Here is a 19,492-nt window from a genome sequence, read left to right on the forward strand (position 1 = left end):
AGCTCTCTCCCTGTAGACCAAGCACAAAACAAAACTGACAAAAACTTCATAAGAAATTCTTTAAATCCTTTCATCTTTTATCTCTGCTTCTTTGCCTGGAAACTAATTCGTGCCTATTGGAGTTGAAATTGTGCTGGTCTGTCAGCCAGTCAGCGTCTGAAAGGAGCAGTGATATTTCAGAACTTCCTGTTTGTTTTTTCTTTTGTTGTGCATTACTAGAAGATGATTGGTTTTATCTATTCAAAACTTTGTGGAGTGCCAGGAGCATCCCTCTTTGTACTATCAGAGTAGCTTTATTGGAGCATCAAAGATAAATGGGTTTCTGTGATTTTTAAATATTCCAGGTATGGACAGAAGAAAGATATTCAGGTAGCTCAGCAGAAATTAGGACAAATGCACCACTGCTAATCTTACACTGGTATTTAGCTCTTTTTCTCATAAGATTTTCAGATAATGGCTATTAACATTGCTTTGAAACTGTGAATTCATAAAAAAGGTGCCAGACTGCCAAGAGCTGTGCAAGAACTTGAACCTGAAATTTGTTGGGCTTGAAGGTTATTATTGGAAAATATGTATATGATTTCTAAGCTTTGCCTGTTTCTGTGTTGAAACAACTTTCTTGGGGCTTATAGGATGGTAGGACAGGAAGTGTTTCGGTTTTGAGGATGTTGAAGAATTAATACATTTTTTATCAGCTTTGTTGCATGTTTTTAAAATGTTTCATTGAATTAAAATTTCTGGGTTTGCCTTTGGGGACAAAATGCTTTGTCCAGGAAAAGATGCCTGGTTGTCTTCTGGGTGTCATCAGGCAACTTGAGCTTGTCTCAGAGCCATCAGTACTAGCAAGGAAGTCTGTAGCCGTTCCCACTGTGTCAGGTAGTATAACTTTTGGAAACCCTTTCATTTTATGCATTGATAGTTCTCTCACCAGAAAGAGGTGCTGTACCATCATGGTAAAGTATAGGAGTGAGGGGGAAGCCAAGTTGTTGCTGTGCAGGAAAACTACAACCTAGAAATTATTATTGTTGTGACTCATTAGATGATTCAATTTGGAAATAGAATAATTATATCCTGTCCTCACCTCTATTTTACTTGGGAGGAAGGACTTGAGCACTAGTGTGTTTGATAGCTAAATAACCTTTTAGTGAGGTATATGGCTGCGTCAATTGTGGCTTAACAATAGAAGGGCATGAATTCGTTTAACACCAGTATTACGCCAGAGGTCCTGGATTGATCTTTGCTTTGTTTTCCATTTATGCTTGTGCTGTGCTTGGAGCCTGTGTGCTGGACACAAAAATGTGGGACACATCTCAGCACCTGTGTCAGTGGAGAGACGCTTTCTTATTTTGTTAGACTTTGGCCTAAACCATGATTTAATGAGTTAAGACTAGATATTTTCACAAATTGTCTGATCCATGCATTGCAGTTAGCAGCGAATATGAGAGCTTCTGTCAACATGTGCTAGAGATGTATTGATATGTTGCTGTGATTGGTGCATCAGTGTGTCCCATTTTGGTTGTCTGCTATACTGTGCAATTATTGATGTACCTCAAGTGAAATGCTGGTTCCGTTTTAGAATTGGCTCTTCAATTGCAGCTGTCGTGGTTTAAGCTGAACCCAGGACAGCAGCCTACTCTGTTAGGGTGAAGTCATGCATTTTCCAGCAGGAGGGTGGGAAAACTGGACATGCGGGGTTCTCCTTAAGAGTATTTTCAGGCAAAATGAGTGCTTCCTGGTGAATATTAGGAAGTCTAACCTGTAGTGAGGAGGAGTATGGCTATTGGAAGGAAAAAAAATTGCATATAGAGGAAATCAAAAGGGAAAATACGCAGCAAACAACACAGAAAGACTAAACATGGAAGAAAGAAGACAAATGAGTACAGGGAGGTGAAAAAAAATTGATTTCTCAGTGTCTCACTGTGACAGCTGCTAAATGGACACTTGAAACAAAGCGTGAAGGAAAAGCTCTGAGAAGTTTGCATTGCATTTATTAATATGTCTGTCTTGCCTTGTATTCCCTGGCAGAGCAGGACTGTGGGCATGACTGACTGCGGGGAAGAGGAAGTTAGACTGAAAAGACATTTGTTTTTATCGAAGCCATCTGAACATTTACATGCTTGGCACAGCCATAGGCCTTCAGATCTCTGCCCACAAGAGAGTGGTGTTGAGCCATCCACTTCCACACCAGGTACAAGGGTTCAATTTATGTTACTTTAAAATGTAAAGTCTGCTTTGACCTTGGTGCTAGTTCTCATCCACAAGTAAAATTTGACTGTTCCATCAAATATTCTTTACCCTGAAATGAAAAAATATAAGAAAATTTGATTTCAGGTGGGGCTTCTACAGTAGATGAAGAAACTACATGTACACTGGCAGCTGTATCCGTGATACCCTGCTTACCTTAGGTGTCCCTGGTTTTTCTTTTACTGAAGGGGGAAAAAAAGAGCCACAAAACAAGAGACAGACACGAAATAGTCTGATTACAGCCAGAGCTGATCATGCAGTGCTGATGTGTGTGTGCCATGGCTTCCCAGATTGTTAGGTCTGCCAAATGGTGTTGATAGGGCTCTAAGCACATCTGTGGTTGTCTGTTAGTTATTAAGTAACAGGTGATTAGGAAATTAAGGGAAACCTTTGTGTAACTTCCTTACCAAATGGTACACCTTAAGCCTCTCATGAGCCCGTGAAGTAGCCTTCATTTTGGATACCTATACAAATAGTTTAGATTCTCAAAAGACCACAGCCTGTAGCAGCTCCAACTGGAAATGTTGACAGCTACTGCTCATCCTTTCCTATTGGAAATAGTTGCTTGAGTTGGTGTGAAACATAAGGGCATTTTATGCAGAGTTTAGTTTTCTTGAGAGCTAGCCAGGTAGAAAAACTGGATGGAGACAGTGCTAGGAAAAGGAGGCAGCTGGTGCCTCTGACCAGCTGTGTTCCACCTCAGTTCAGTTGTGCCGCACCAAAGGAATAACAAAAGAGGTTTCCTGAGCCTTACTCTTGAAGAAGCAGGAGAGTGTCTAGATATGTCAGTGTATTGCCAGTTGTGGCTCTTTAGGTATCTTATGACAGACATCTGACAGGAAACCTTGCCCAAGTATTTTGCTTGCATTGCTTTCTAAATTATCTACTGAAAATAAATCACTGATAATTATAGTGTTTATACAATATATATGTGTGTGTATATATGCATATATATTACATCCTCTGGACTAAGTAATAGTAGTACATTATTTCTTCCTTCTTTTTTACCTCAAAAGAAAGAAAACTTGACTGCCTTCAGAAGGCTCCTTGTACTGAATTTGGACTGAAATATTTATGCTATGAAAAACTGAATTTCAGCACAGCTTTTTTGACTCTAAAAGCTGCCCTTCTCAATTAGGGATAACAATGTCCTGGGTCCTTTCAAGATTAGCAAGCATCTGTTAAGATAGAGCATAATAATAAATGCATATAAGCTGATGATATTTTGAAATTGAGCTACCTCCTAAGAGGTTTTCAATGAAAAATCTCAACAAAGTGTGGTATATCATTAAAAATGTTAAGAAAATCACAGCAAGACTAAGTTATAAGTCCTCTTGTGTGTTCTTAGCCTGTTTTTCAGTAAGTTCTACACCTAGAAACAGGTTCCAGAGCTATACAGACTAAGTAGTTTCACAGTTTATCTTACACACTAGTCCAGGAGTGCTCCATCATCCGTTTAGCAGGAGTTCTGTCTTCTTGCCCATTATAATTCCTTTATTTTATTACACGGTGTTTTCCAGTCCTTCAGCAATCCTGATTTGTCAAAACCATATATTGCCTTTCTCAGTATTGGTGCTCTTTATTTCTTGATCTATCTTTATTAAATGCTGTACTGAATGTATTTCTGTGTATGATTTTCATGATGCCTGAGATAAGAACAAGCACCAGCCAAGACTCTTATTGACTGAATGTATGGACACGAGTTGCACTTACGATGAGTGGGAACTGACTCCAAAAAAGGACAAGGCTCTGATGAGGCTGCCCATGTAATGCTGCTAAATCAGGCTTTTGTCTTTCAAGGCGTGATGCAGTGACTGTATTAGAGACTCTCATTCTGTCTCCTGTGAGCTGCTGCACTGGACTGTGTCATGTTTGACCACAATGCCTACATAAGGTGAAATTAAATGTTTAAAAAAGAGGGAGAGCAATAAACATCTGTCCCAGCCAGGGAACATTTGACTTCCATTGGGGAGGAGCTATTTTAAAGCTCAGACTGAGGGATGGCTATTTTTGCCTTTCAGACAGACAGACTCAGCTAATGATCTATATTGTTCAAAATGGTGGGTGTTTTTTTTTTTTTTTGACCAAATTCTTAAAAAGAAGAAGAAAAAAAGAACAGAAAAAATCCTTAAACCATCAAGAGGTAGTCATGGCTCTAAACTGTGAAGCTCTTATCTGTACATTGCTGTGATAATGACACACACAGATTGGAGGTATCTTAAGGGCAATTCTGCTGAAAGCACTCATGTTGCGCTATCTTCAGGTGTGGCTTGGGAGGCAGTGGTTATTTCACTTAATCGCTGCAGACACGAGTGCAGTTAGAGGCTTTCGGGGAAGGGTGATGCGGAAGCAGACAGTTACACAGTAGAGACTGCTGTCCAAACAGGATCAGGTGTTGTTGTGGCTCATCTACCTTGCTGCTGATGTTCCACTGAGTAAAAGCCTTAAGCCTGCCTCTGTAGAGGAATTTAAGTCTCAGCACGAAGGGTTCAAATGCTTTTCATATTACGGATGGATGCCATTTCATGCAGTACGGAACTCAACTGCCACGTGAAGCAGCTCTGCAGCTGTTTGGCAGTGCCATGAAAGAAATGTGAGTGGAGAAAAAAGCCGTATCTGCTTGTGACAGGGAAGTTGATGTAAAAAGCATGTCAAGACTCACAAAGGAATTTGTCAAGACTGTTTGTTTAATAAGTGCTGTGATCTTTGGTGATGACAAGCAGCAAACCCTTTGTCCATAAAGAGACATGAAAATTGTGTAACATTGCACTGAATCTATTCCTCGTTGATTCAGAAATAACATGGCCTTAGCCTGGACTATCGACATCTCCTGTTGTGGTCCTGGTTCTACTGCTAATATTCCATACAGCCTGCAAGTGGCTTATTTCAGCTCTAATGTTGCCTCCCTTTCGCTCAGGAATTGACATAACCCAAGTGTGGTTTTGTATAGCTAAAGTAGCCAGGCCATGCTCTTGGGCCACTCTTACCCTGCCTCCAAGGTAGCATGTCAGGGAGCTTCCACTGCTGCTGGGAGCTCTGGTGTGGCATCTCTTGGGGGTTTTTCACTTGGCTGAAGGCAGCCAGGCATTGTCCTGGAGCAGGCAGCTTCTCTCGGGGGTCTGCAGGGCACAGGAGAGTTTCAGTACCTGCCATGGCATGGTGCCCCCAGCTTGTGCCCTGGGTAACTGCTCCTGTCTTCCCTCGGGTTGTTTCCTCGTCATGTGCATCCTCAACTTGGCACAATTGCCTTTTTCTCAAATATAAATGAATGCCAAGGAGGGTGTGTTCATGACAGCCTGAAGGTCAGGCTCCTATCAAATGTGCCATCTGCGTGTGTGGTGTCTCGCTGTCTACAGCCTCTCGCAAGACAAAGAAGTGTCTGTGGGTGGGTGGGTGTAATGTCTGCGTTTCAGTGAGCGATGGGTTTAAAAATACCACTTGTGAATTACCTGATGGGAGCAGTTTTAGAAGGCAATCCACACCCTGCACGTTTTAGTTCTCTGGTGGGAAATGTTTATTTCAAAACAAAATTAACTATACATGAAGGGAAAAGGACACAAAAGGAGACAAATATCTTTCAGACTCGGGCAGCATCATTATGAAACAGTCTGGTGGGTTTTATTGCGGTCCCAAAGCCTCTTTGGAGTAGCTCAGGTCACTGGATTAGTATCAGGGACAGGGGAGCAAAGGGGAGATGGGGTGAACTGGGAGTGGAATGAGTAGGTGACAGGGACATTCTGGTGGGAAAAAGAGAAGTGAGGAGAGAAAAACACTCTTGCCATAAGATGTCCATTGTCTCTAGTTTCCCCAGCACCAGAAATACAGAAGACATTTACATGGGCCTATTTCCCCTTTAGGCAACTTTTGGGGTTAGGGAAGCCTTGATGTAGTTGAGCTGCTTTAAGACATGTGTCTGACTGGTCCTCAGTCAATTCCTTGGATTCTTACAAAACCATCTCACCTCTTTTGTATGGGTTCTAAATTATTTTTTGAGTGAAGGCTTCGTAGATAACTCCACATGGTTGTGTTTACCCTGCATATTCAAGATATGTCTCACATTGTAGAGCTTCGATTTCTATTGATATCTTTTTCTTGTTATTTTCTTTTATTTAAAAAGCTTTGTTCAGTCATTTCCTTGCCATTACAGAAAGCCTTTGGTAAATTATACAGTACTGTTGTAAAAGTGGTTTCCTTGTCTTTTGCCTAAATGAAGTCAGGATAAAAGGTTAAAGCATTCTTTTGATAAGCCTTTCTTATATGTCTGTTTAGGTATGTTTTATTAAAAGGGTTTTAGATGTCTGTCTTTTAATCAAAGACCAGTGTTCGTTTCCAATTGCCCTTCTCTAGTGCTATAGCAACAACTTCCCGTCTGAACAAATCATACTAATTTCAGTGCTGAAAAGCCAAAAATAGCTGTTGGGAGAGGAATCAAATTATAGTTTTACCATGGGATGAGGTGGTGGGAAGGAGAAGGATGCTGCACCCTGTGTGGGCACGGATGTCTGCCTTCCTGTGCTCAGGACCTGAATGGGGAGTACAAAAAGCTCTGTGCAGGCACCACCTTCACTATGCTGCATCCTTGTGTTGGAATCATGGCCATAAGCACTTGTTCAGCTAAAGAAATGGCCATCACAGCTAAACCTGGTCCAACACACACAGAAGACGGGTCAGGGAAGGCTCAGCCAGAGCAAGCCTGGCTGGTGCTGGTCCCCAGCCCATGCTAGCTCAGCAGAAAGCTGATGGCTGGCACCGGCACTGGTGATGCTGTGCAGCGAGTGTACAGCCATCATGGGCTGGGTTTACTAATGGATCTACACTAGGAAATAGGTTTTATAGAAAAGTTCACTAAAGTGAGTGTTTTTTGATGGTGCCTGTTCGAGCATACTATTTGCATTTATGCTAAACTAGCTCTTTTTGCTTTATTTTGGGTTTCAGCTTCATTAAAAGTTAAAATTTGGAGGAGAATCAAACTGAAACCTCCCTTTATTCCACCTGGTTTTCAGCTGTGCAAGTTGGTGTTGGAGGGAATGGAAAGTCTTGAGCTTACCTGCTGGAGTTGGAGCGCATTAGTCATATGAAGAGATGACAGCAGTGGGCATGGGCAAGATTTGAATGTGGGCTGTGTAATGAAGTGCTTAAACCCACAATGCTGAGAGGGCTACGGGTGAAATGAATCAGTTTTTATGATGCTGGCCCAATTTCTCCAGTGAGCAGTGAGTTGTGCCCAGACCCTGCTGAAGGCAGAGGATGCCCTGGTATGTAAGCTGAGGTGATGTTTCCAGGGATCCACCCTGCATGGCTGGGCGGACAGAGGAAGTCCTTACATGGCTCTGCATTTCCATTTGGTCTGCCTCTGGAGAGGTGCCTGCCGGAAGACAGAGGTGATGATGCCACTTCCTTATAGAAAGCCACGAAGTGTACCATGTAATTACATCTGGGCAGAGCAACACAGGCGCCTTACAGTTAGCATACGTGACTTGAGAAGGCAGGCAGTGCCTAGGCTTGCAGGCATTTCAGGAGGCAGAAATAGTAGAAACCCTCAGGGAAGCTTTTGTCAATGACTTGAGCCTTGAAGTTACTAAAAATGTAATAAATCGTGATGGTGTTGTGTACCTGCTCCAGCAGTGGGACCGCATAGGGTGGGAACAGACAGCAGTTCTTGACCCTGCTTCCCCAGCCAGGACCTTGCCTGCATTGGTTTGCATCAGTCTTCCTTGCTTGGTTATCAAATCTCCACATCTTTTTGTTTGTGAGTGGTTATGCAGAAGCGTTACTTATGTGCACAAGGGTAATTGCTTATCGAGTATTCATTTCTACCAGCATTTTTAAGATTTCTGCTTGCTTTATCTTTTGTGTGATATTATTCCATGTACTCAGCATGCAGAAAAAAAAATTGTGTGGTAAGGGAGGTCTCCAGTGGGAATAGTGAAGAGGAAATAGCCCGAGTCAAAACGTAGCCATCAGCATGTGCAATCACATGTGTGTAACTCCTTGGAGGTGTACCATTGAATTCAGCTGGAAGTCTAACAGAGTGTGAATATACTTGTCCAGCAGAATTAGTCTGTTGTGTAAGACTTCAGTCTGTCATTTACAGTGTGCTCAGTTAAGCTGATTGGTACAGAATTACAAAGAACAATTGAGGGGTGGAGGGAAGCTTTCTTCATGAATAGATCAAACCAGGAAGAGTGTTAAAGTCACCATGTTGTTGAGGGTGAATGGTTGGTCCAGTCCTATAGCCAGTATCTGAATTGGGTGAACTGATTGCTGGGGTGAATAAATAGAATGTCTTCTAAATCTAGGTCTTAAAAGCATCAAGATTCAGTTCCTACTGCAGTCTGTGTGAATGTGGAGCAGAAATACAGATTCCTGTCTCAGGATTGGGGATGGCTGCTGTCAAGTGCTGGAGCAATACTCCTGAGCTGCCTTTTAGTGTGCTGGCAGTGCAATGTACACAGGCTCCCTGGAACATGCACACCAGCACTTTGGCTGCTGGTGGAGTGCTCATATGGCTTTGTCATTTGTCACCTACAACCTCGCATGCTTTTTTCAGGAAAAGTATTTCCAGTTAACCATTCCAGGTTTTCCTTTGTCCCTCTGATATGCAAAATACTGTTTCCCCACCCCACCAGTATTTAGACACTCTTTTAGGAACTAAGGAAAACTAAGAAACATTTCATTGGATTTAATACTTGTTTCTTACTGAAAGTGGTTTAACATAGGCACATACATTCCTACGTAGCGTAGAATAACTTCTATGGATTGTTTGTGGGGTTTTTTTGTATAGCCCTTTGTACAATTTGGAATATCATGAAAGATCTGGCTACAGGAGTTGTGTAATAATAAGAAGTTAGATCATCAGCTAAGCATCTTTGCATTGGAAATGAGGCTGCTCCTGGTGAATCAAATAGAAGAAAAACTGTGCCTTTCTGGCTGGAGAGGGCAGACGGGCAACAATGGGGTTCCTTAGCTATTGGAAATCTGTAGGCTTTACACCTGCATAGGGTGCTTGTGGGTAATCAAGGAAACTTCTGGGTTCCTCCTTCCTCCCCCTCCTCTGTCCTTCACACTCCAAGGAAGCAGGCAGCTTTGCACTTCTCCTGCCTTTTCTGCCCTGACCATCTTTCCTGGAAGGTTTGGCTCCCATCTTTGCTGTGGGACAAGCAGTTTGGCTGTGCATGGTGTGGGTGCTGGGCTGAATAAGCTCAGATCAAAGGGAAACTCACCCAATGCATGATGTGGTCCTACAGCTGGGCTTGGGCTGGGTTTTGAACAATGAGGGTTCAATTACTTTGTAAGCACAGGAGGAAATTTGCATATGAAGTAATAGGTCTTTTTGAGAGTTGGAAAGTGCTTCTGCTGTCTTGCTTTTATATTCTATGGCTGTATTTAAGTTGAGAATTCTCTGCTTTCTGGGGGGAGGTTGGGCTGTTTGGGTTTTGGTAGTGGATATTTGCTTGGGGTTTTTTTTTGGTCTTTTTTGGTCTTTTTAAAAAGTTATTAACTTTCTGAAGATTAAAGGAAGATGAGTAAGGAAAAGGATGCCAGCATTAGGGGAGAACATCTCAGCTCAAGCATTTCAGGGATTTAGCTCATTGCAAACTGGACAAATTTGGAGACATGTTTTTTCATTCCCAGCCACATTAAGGATCTGGTAACCTTTCCAATGGGGCCTGGCACAGGACACGTATGCAAGGAGTGCACAGGTTTTGTCAGCAGATGATGCTTTGATTATGAAGCAGGCTTTCTGCTCACATGATTAATCATTGATGGGGACCATGTTTCTCTATTCTCTAATAGAGTTTTGAGTGTAGTGTACCCAGAAGCCTGGCTGAAGGCTTGGCTGCCCCAGCTCACAGCTGCTCAGCAGCTTCACGTGATGAAGCTTATAGTGGGGAAAATGCTACAAACTGGCTTCTGTCCATTGGAGGTATGAGCCAAATTGCCACTGGTCTCTTACTCAGGGCTGCATTGATAGTGTCTATGGAGCTTTTCCAGGCTCCCAGGGGATTGTGGTAATGCTTCCTGCCCAGCTACACCAAGCAGTGATAAATTTAGACTAAGTGAGCCATAATGACAGTACAGGAACCAAAGGAGTGCTGACCGCCCTCCTGGGAGGAGGGTCGGGCTGTCCCTACAGATGTCTATCCCTCGACCTGCCAGCCCTGACCTGACCTCTCTACCCACTCTGGGCAGCCTGTGCCTCCTCAACACCCGTTTGTACTCATGCTGTCCCTGTTTCTTACAATCATATCAATCAGTCATTTCCTTATGATGTATTTTCCCCCTCCAACAAGAGATCAGGGTACTGTGAAGCTATAGACCTCTGATAAGGACACACACTGCAGCTGGCCGTATCTCAAACCTGCAGCTCAGAGGAGGTCACACCAGCTGCCAGCTGATGTGAGGGCATACCTGGCCCCAGCTCATTGCTGTGTTATTTCCCAAGAGCACTCTCACTGTGCTGCTTTGCCGGAGTCTGGCACAGATATCTGCAATTCCAGTTGGAGTGGGGGCGAGTGCGGAGAGATGCTTAGAGAGGGCTTTTCAAGTTAAGGCTCTGTTATTGTTCCATTTCCAGCTTGTGATTGACAAGTACACACTGCTCCCACCTCCCAGTGGACTGACTTCTGAGCAGGGAATGATTGTAGAAGATATTGTACTCTGAATGAAATTTTAGGAGCCATAATTATCCATTGCTGTCACTATGATTACTGCTGTCTGTGCTGAACTAATGAGAACCCAGCCACACTAGGCTGCCTGGTACCTGTGCCAGCAGTGTTGATGGGAAGTGGCGAGAGACAGGGCTTCGGGAACTTGCCTTCTATGTGTATTGGGCAAGAGCATGGTGCATCTTCTTGGTAGGACAAGACCAGCATGCTGGTCACCTTCCTTTGGCATTGTCACGGAGACCTCAAACAGTCTGTGCTGCATTTCAGTCTGAAATAGGTGGTTGAAATAGGGCAAATGATGGGTGACTTTAAAGTGCTTGTTTTCTCTGGCTGTAAAGGAAGCTCCATGGTGGCACCCGAGGACGGGTTTATGATCCTGCCCTTGTGCAGAGGGCTGCTGGTCTTGTGCAGGGGTCTAGCATTAGTGGGGCCCTGTGTGTGTCTGTAATTCAGAGCTCCAGGACTCAAGCACCTAAGATGTGTTTTTCTAACAGTGAGAAGAAATAGCGGATTTTAAAAGCTTAGCATGAACCAGTATTGTTGGCGCCTCTGCACTGTGAAAAACATGACGTTAACTTCCATCTGCCGTGTACCACAGTGTTTGTAGCTTTGAGGCTTGCTGCTGGGGGGGAGCTGCAATATCAATGCTGTTCTTCAAACACCTAAAATGTTACCAGTAGCTACTGCATTGTGTGTTACTTTAACGCTGTGAAACACGGGTAATATTTACTCAGACTTCAGGGAACAGGCATGATGCCTTTGCTCAGATTCCTTGCATGTGCGGAGGAGCCACAGCCAGGCTGCTTCTCCCCTTTGTGCCCACAGCCACCAGCTATGGTCTGTCTACCTGCAAAGCAGGTTGTGACATGGGAATCTGGGTGCTTTGCAAGGCTAAGCACCTGTTAGAGGAGCAGTGTGGGAATCTGTCCTTTGGGATTGGGCACTGGGTAATTCCTGTTGCTAATGTGGCATGTACAGGGAAAATGAATAGGAGGCATTCCTGCCTGCTCCCAATTGAAAACACAGCCCTGCACTGTAGTAACTGTCACCAGCAAGTGCTTGGCAGAGGGATTTGGATCTAAGCATAAGGCAGGAGCTGGTGTTGAGTGTCTGGGAAAGGGACAGAGATGTGTGCCTTGAGTTGTGCTCTCATTCTGGTCTCTCCTCCTCCAGTTCACTCATTAATCCTTTTCTTTTGGTGCTGCTGTCAAAACCCATGGGTGTCACCAAGAGAAAAGTGCACCAGCAACATAAACCCTATGAAAATACCTTGGACTGAAAAAAAGAGGGAACGGTGTGTTGTTGTTGTTGTTGTTCTTTAAATACTGATTTCTTGAGTTTTCAATGCTGAGATGGCTCAGTTGGTGGAAGAGAGCAGCAGTTATGTGCCTCCATCATCAGTTCACTCTCTGCCGTTCCAACTTCTGTCTTGGTTTTGCATCTCTAATCTGTCCTGCTGTCTGTGCTCATATCTTACCTCTGCCTTATGAACACTGCACAGTTCAACTTGTCAAACAGCAGAGTGATATTCCTGTGTCTTCTCATTAGCCCTGCCAGACCTCTTGTCTGAATTAGCCACCTCCTCAGTAGCCTGCGGGTGCCAGCTTTAGCCTGGCCAGGTTTCCCTATGTTCCTTGCCCTGCTGCTTCTTGTCTTGGCTGCCTCCAGGGACCAAGCGTCTCAGGAGAGATGATGATTTGGGGAAATGCACAGTAGCACTTATAACACTGTTCGGGCAGCCACTTCCCCCAACCCCAGCCCATTTCTCACCTATGGTGTAGCAAACAATAATCCTCAATATTATCGGTTTAGGGGGTTGGGGTTTTTTAAGCCTTTTTGTAAGGTTACAGTGTGTGGGCTGGGCTTTCCTTTCCTTGCAGAGCAAAGGCAGAGCTGCTTGGACACTCTGGCTGATGATATGGGGTGCTCTCTGGAAGGGACTTAGGGGGCAGACCTGGTCTTTCAACCCAGGGCTATTGGAGGACACAAGGACTTGGGGTCTGGTCAGGGTTCTGGCAGCGAGTGCTGTTGGGTGCACTGGTGCCATTTTCGGGGCCACTGGAGAGGAGGAAGGTGACTTGGGGGTGGGTGGCCAGAGGGGTAAGCAAGTGAAATGTGGTATAAAAAAGCCAGGTTCACACAGCTCGGTGTTTATCCCCTTGTTGCAGAGCTTGGACGTGAGGCAGCACCAGAACTTTGGGGGCTGAGTTAAATGTAGGTTTGACATAAAAAACCCAGCACAACAAAACACGGTAATTGTTGAAGGTGCCTAAAAAAAGTTGGCAACATGAACTCATATCTGGCCGGGGACAGGGGTATAATTTTGTCACAGGTCAAGAGGAAAATACATCCCACAGTATCTGCAGCAGGAGTTGGGTAGGGAAGAAGAGGGAAAACATCTGCTGAAAGTGTACGCATGCGTGAGAGTGAGCAGCTTGGTGTTACCCATCTTGAGGTTGAGGGGCTATGGGGAGAGCAATGGGGCTGGGTCAGCCCTGGGACCTCCCTGTGTGGGGAGCATGAGAAAGGAAAAAAAGGCGTTTGTCGCATTTGGCACCTCTGGTCCCTGCCCAGTCCTCACAGGGCAGGTATGCAAATTCCCCTGGCAGGTAATGGTGGGGGTGGGGGGGGAAGCAGGAAAGCAGGAGATCTTCAAGAATGAAATTAAGCAGGCAGCCACAACAGCAGACTGACATGTCTGCTTTCACAAGATGCTCTGTTGAGCCATGGTGGTCTCATAGCATGGAGGATGCTTCCTGGATACTGTTGTCTGAGGGTGATACATAGAATCATAGAATAGTTAGGGTTAGAAAGGACCTTAAGATCATCAAGTTCCAACCCCCTGCCATGGGACATTCCAGGTAAATTCAGGTAATCTGCAGTTCACAGAGCCCAGGCTCAATAAAAAAGCCCTGCTCAGGTTTCTTTAATTCATTTACCTTGCAGCATCAGCATTTCCAGCACTTGCCCAGGGCAGCAGAAACACCTTCTCCTACCTGGAGGATGTACAAACACTCCTCACAGAGTATCAGTGCTGTCATTTACACTTCCTTCTCAATAAAACACCTGTAGGCACCCTCCTCCTGGCCCCTCGCCCTGTGGTTGTGCCCATAATCTGCAGCTTGGTTTGTGTGAGAACCCAGCTTGCAGAGCAGAGAAGCACTGCTGCTTCAAAGCAATCTATTTGCACTTGTGGTGTGCTTTTTATTAGCAGAGAGAGGGTACTGTGGGCACAGGGGATTTAGCAATGGCCAAATACAGGCAAGGAAGTTGCCTTCCTTCCACCCAGACTGGGGCAGAGGGAAAAGCCAGGTGTAAGGCTGAGGCATGCTGGTCCTGACCTAAACCACATGGTCAGAGAGGTGCATTTGCACTGTGTCAGGATGTGTGTGTGTGTGTGTGTGTGTGTGTGTGTGTGTGTGTTCACATATGGGGGTTTGCAAACTCCCTCTCACACTGTGATCAGGTAGAGGATATCTGCACTGCTGGGTTACTGTGTTGTTTGGAGTAGGTGATCATCGAATCTGAATGGTTTGGGATGGAGAGGACCTTAAAGACCATCCAGTTCCAAACCCCCTGCTATGGGCAGGGACACCTTCCCACTAGACCAGGTTTCTCCAAAGTCTCATCCAGTCTGGCCTTGAACTCTGCCAGGGATGGGGTAGGCACAGCTTCTCTGGGAAACCTGTGCCAGTGCCTCACCACCCTCATAGTGAAGGATTATTTCATAATACCTCATTTAAACCTTCCCTCTTTCAGTTTAAAGCCACCCTGCCTTGTCCTGTCACTACCTGCCTATAATCCATGCTACACCAAATGGTATATGTGGTGTGTGTTTTCATATGTATGTTTGCATGTACATGCCCATGTATATACATGCCTATACACATGTGCATGTGTTGTTGCCTGTGTTTTCCAGAGCAGAGATTTCATCCCCTGACCAGCAGCTAGAAGAAGCTCTGGGGGTGCTACAGTCCCCTGTGCAGGGGGTGTGATCCTCTCTGTGCACCTAGTTAGTATTTCCTTTCTCCCTTGCATGGGTGCAAATGTGGGCAGGAAATAAGCATGTCCTCTCCTTCTGCCACAGTGTTTTGTGCTTCTGCCCCAAGGCGCATGAGGAGGCTGAGTGGGAATGCTCTCACGTGGGTTTCAGCACCATGGCACAGGGCACACGCTGTTCCCAAGTGCATGCCTTAGGAGGATGCCATCCCCGGGACAGGGCCTGGTGCTCGGCGTTGGCCAGGCTGTAGTTGTTTGTGTGTGTCACAGCGGGAAGTGTGTGAACGGAACAAATTTAGCAGTGAAAACAGAGGCCGGCGCAGTCGGTCATTAACTGCTGGCCCGGCTCGTCGTCCTGCAACCACAAACAGCTTTTTTGGGGCCGGCGTCCCAGCGGAGGCCGGAGGAAGTGTGGGAGGCCAGTTCCCGGTGACACCTCCACGCGTGGCCGCGCTGCCTGCCAGTGCCATTGGCTGCCCCCTGCCCGGGGCTGGCGCCGGGCAGCGCTTAAATGCCTGCACAGCCACGCCAGGGCACACAGCACGGGGCATCCCAGCACAGGCAGCCAGCCCATCCCATCCCCAGCACTGAGGAGACACCCGCTCGCACAGCGCTCAAGGTAAAGGTTTTGCTTTCTTTGGGTTGCTTCGGCATTACCTGGAGATAAAAGGGTGATTTTTGGGCAAGAGGGGTTGTAGCCAAGTTTTGGTAGAAAGCAGGACACTTGTAAGCTGGAGTGTTGGTGTTGCTTTTAAGGGAAGAATTTGGGAGTTCTTTGCTCCAGTGTGTTTTGGGTGCAGGATGATCATAGAATCATAGAATCTGTGAGATTGGAAAACAGCTTTAAGATCATCAAGTCCAACCTTTACCCCAGGACTGCCAAGTCCACCACTAAACCATGTCACTAAGGGCCTGATGTGCAGTGCAGTCAGTATGCCCTGCGGGGATGTGTTGCTGGGCTGCTTGTGTGACTTGGAAAATGACAGCAGAGCTGGAGGAAAGCCCCTTGCTGCTTCACCTGCCAGACCGAGCCAGTGGCCACAGGGGATGCAGCTCTCCATGTGGTTGTCTCACCAGGGACTCCACTTTGGGCAGCAGGGGTTTTATGGGCTGTAGGAACCACACCAGGTGGGAAGCATAGCTCTGTAGCCCACTGTCTTATGGTGCTGCCCATCTGTGGTGCCTGCTCCCATCACTGCCCCTGATCTCAGCTGGGTGGCTGGTGACATTTCTGTGGGAACAGCGAATTTGGATGAACTTTTCCACTCTTTAATGATGCTTAGACAAAATATCTGCAGGAGCATGGCCAGTTATTTAAAATTCCAAACTAAAAGGAAGTTTCTGCACAGAAGGTGCCAGGAGGTGGCACAAGGAGAAATCCTTGGCTTGTTTGATGACACACCAGGCTGAGCACCATGTGCAAGGGTGGCAAGGCTGTATCAGCTGGAAGGGCTTTGTAGGGCCTGGTTGCAACCAGGGACATGTACCAGTGTTTTGCTCTAGTGTGCTAATACTTAGCTCCCTGTTGCAGCCAAGGGGACCACAACTGACATGAGGGCTGCATTCGTGGTGCTGCTCCTCTGGCCCATAGCCTGCGCTCACCCTGTAAGTACCCATGGACAGGTACTCAAACCCCAAACCCTGGTGGTTTGCCCATCCAAGGCACACCAGTCACTGATCAGATGTCTCCTGGATGTGTTTAGGTGCCTGGCCATGAGCCCACCGGCTCCCTCCGCAGCGCCCAGCAGCAGGTAAGCCATGGGGTGCCCTGGTCCCATAAGCAGCATATTTGTAGGGCAATGAATGGGGAGCCAGCCCCAGGTAGGCATCCTTGAAGCAGGCACCTGAGGGAACACCTGCTGCTTCTGTGGGTGTTTGAGCTTTGCCCATCTGTTCAGTCTTCTCTAGTCTGGGTTGGTTTCACCTCATTTTGCCTTGTTTCCTTGTGCACATTCCCAATTCACATTGTGCGTTCTGCTGTGCTGGTCCTGAAACATGAATTTCTCTGCTCTGAACTGTCATGGCTTTTCTGTGTTACCCTTTTGTTGACGGCTACTTTTGGTTTTGCATCAGCAGAAACAACTGAAGGGTTGGGGTGAAAGCAATAAAAAGATGCTTGAGTACTTGCATGGCTTAGGAGTGATATATCATCCCATAGCAGTAGCAGTAAACGTGCAGTGGTGTTCAATAACCCAAAGCGCTGTGTTATGTTTTGTATTCAGGACACAGCAAATGAAGAGTACATCAACAAGCTGGGCAACCTCCTGGATGGTGAAGATGGCAGACATCCTCCTGTCACAGGAGAGACGGAAAATACCCTTGCCGGGGACACAGCAGTTGGGAACGCTGTGGGTGAGGACCTGGGCAAGCATGGTGGCCATGACAAGGGAGGCAGAGCTGGGGAGCCTCAGCACCTGAACCAGGTGGACCACGAGGATGCGAGTGCCCGGGGTGGGAACAGCCTGGGTTTCCTGGTGAGTGAGCAGAGAGGGGTGTTCTGCTGTGCCAGGAAAGTGAACATAGCACCAAATCTGTGTTGGTCAGGATAGCACTTGGGCTGCATGTTGAGCAGTCCTGGTGCCTGTGACCCACAAGCCTTTGCATTCATTTCCATTTTTCATCTCCACAGGAGGAGGATGCACGTGATGCTGATGACAGTGACAACGGAGAGCACCATGGCACTGGAGTCAATGTGCTTCCCTCCCATGCTGGCAGGCTCCTGGATGAAGAGGATGACAGTGGGGATGACACCTTTGATGAGAACGGGGCAGAGGATGGGGGTGAAGGTCCTACCTATGTGGCAGTTCCTGATGGGGCAGGTGAACATGACCATGACACTGGCCATGGGGACACGGGGGCTGCTGGAGGGCACAGCGACAGCAGCAGCAGTAGCAGCAGTGAGAGCATGGGGGCAGACCACCGGCAGTACAGGAACTACCTCGGTAGCCGGTATGAGCGGACCTACAGGCATGGAGGGGGCAGCAGCAGCAGCCAGGAAGAGGAACACTACAACTTCGAGGATGGAGCCATGCAGGGTGATGACCCCTCTGTCTTTGATGGCCCAGCCAGCAGCTATAAGGGGCGTCGTGCTGGCCCTCATGCCTTGGGCAGCAGCTGGGAGGCTGGCTCCCACCAATGGGAGGAGGGTGACAGCAGGTCCCCAGAGGTGGAGGATGCTGACTCGGGAGAAAACAGCCCATCCACAGAGGAAAGCAGTCAGTCAGAAGAGCCTGACACCAGCCAGTCAGAGGAGAACAGTGCAAGCCGCTCCAGGGAGGACGGGGATGGGGAGGACAGCCCATCCAGGGAGGATGAGGACAGCGAGTCCAAAGAGAGCACCGCTGAACAGTCAGATGAAGAGCCAGGGGAGTCCCCAGAGGACATCCCCAAGGAGGTGGTGAGCACATCAGGTGAGCACAGCAGCAGCCAGTCCCGGGAAGAGCAGGAGGACCAGGAGTCTGCTGAGGACAGGAGTGCACCATCCACACCTGACAGTGAGTCCAGAGAAGATGATGGCAACCAGAGCTTGTCCACAGAGAACACTGCAGAGGAGTCAAAGGAGGATGAGAATGACTCCAACCCTGATGGGGATGAGCCGAGCACATCAACCGAGAGCCAGAGTGCATCACCAGAGGACGATGGTAGCCAAGAGGATGATGCGGCTGAGGACAGCAGGTCCACAGAGAGCAACATCAGTGAGTCCCAGGAGGATGATGATGATGATGAAAGCCACTCCCAGGAGGATGCCACCCGCGAGTCCAGCAGCCGTGGGGACAACAGCTCGCCACAGAGCCTGGAGAGCGGGAGCCGCAAGCGGCGGCTGGGTGCCTACCGCAACAAGCCTGCTGCTGACTACGATGACAATGACTGCCAGGATGGGTACTGACACGTGTCACACAGGCTCACTGGTGCTGGGGGAGTGCGGGGGGAGGAGGGTTTAATTTATTTGCTATTTAGCCTGGCTGACTTCTTCCTGAGGAGATGCTGTGGGTAAAATGGAAGCAGGTTTGCCATGACTCGACCTGGGTATACTATACAGGGCATGAAGTGGGAGGTGATGCCAGGCACAGGGAAAATGCCAAACTGCAGTGAGAAAAAACATTTCCTAAACCAAGAGCTCTGAGTGCCAGCAGGGTGATGCTGCCCACTTGCCACATAGGCACAGTGGGAGCTCAGCACTGCAGGAGCTGCCAGCGCCTGGGGATGCTGGGCAGGAAGGTCCCTGTGTTCACCCCTTGTATTTACCTACCACTGCCATGAAAGCATCTGTCCAGACTCTAATGGGGGCTTTCTGTTAGATCCATGTCCTGCACATAAGGAGGGAAAGAGGAAAAGCTACAGCTGGTGTACACGTGTGGTACGTGGGCTCAGCAGTGTGTGAAGTACCACTTCAGGATGGAATGTATGTAATATTTTGTAAGAAATGTACAGAAAACACTATATTGTATCCTTTTTGCACTTGTATTTCAAGGCTGAAATGTACCCTGTTGATTTCTCTAATTACCATTAAAACCATCACACTCCATAGTGGCGTGGTCTGAGGTGTTGCTGGTTTTCTTTCTGGAGGGAGATGGGTGCTG

General features: G+C 47.0%; 1 protein-coding gene across 3 annotated transcripts; it reads left to right on the forward strand.

Moving 5' to 3' along the window:
- Window positions 1-1,439: 1,439 nt before the first annotated feature.
- Window positions 1,440-19,450, forward strand: DMP1 (dentin matrix acidic phosphoprotein 1). 3 transcript variants are annotated; one of them, XM_062602801.1, is made up of 5 exons: window positions 1,440-2,188; window positions 16,444-16,517; window positions 16,616-16,663; window positions 17,135-17,386; window positions 17,542-19,450. In XM_062602801.1, the coding sequence occupies exons 1-5, from the start codon at window positions 1,996-1,998 to the stop codon at window positions 18,796-18,798; spliced, it is 1,824 nt and encodes a 607-aa protein (XP_062458785.1). In that variant the 5' UTR covers window positions 1,440-1,995; the 3' UTR covers window positions 18,799-19,450. The 3 variants fall into 3 exon arrangements, with proteins under 3 accessions (XP_062458785.1, XP_062458787.1, XP_062458786.1); XM_062602803.1 differs by lacking the exon at window positions 1,440-2,188 and adding an exon at window positions 14,370-15,531; XM_062602802.1 differs by lacking the exon at window positions 1,440-2,188 and having other exon boundaries at window positions 15,597-16,517.
- Window positions 19,451-19,492: the final 42 nt, after the last annotated feature.

This window comes from Pezoporus occidentalis, unplaced genomic scaffold (genome assembly GCF_034315485.1).
Source record: "Pezoporus occidentalis ecotype Australia unplaced genomic scaffold, CSIRO_AGI_Poc_V1 ctg79, whole genome shotgun sequence".
Classification (NCBI taxonomy): Eukaryota; Metazoa; Chordata; class Aves; order Psittaciformes; family Psittacidae; genus Pezoporus; species Pezoporus occidentalis.

Excerpts from the sequence above, each read along its gene's own strand:
- DMP1 (XM_062602801.1), top strand. The coding sequence starts at position 1,996 with ATGTCTGTCTTGCCTTGTATTCCCTGGCAGAGCAGGACTGTGGGCATG. Across the intron at positions 16,518-16,615 it reads CCATAGCCTGCGCTCACCCT|GTGCCTGGCCATGAGCCCAC; the intron begins GTAAGTACCCAT and ends GGATGTGTTTAG. Across the intron at positions 16,664-17,134 it reads TCCGCAGCGCCCAGCAGCAG|GACACAGCAAATGAAGAGTA; the intron begins GTAAGCCATGGG and ends TTTTGTATTCAG.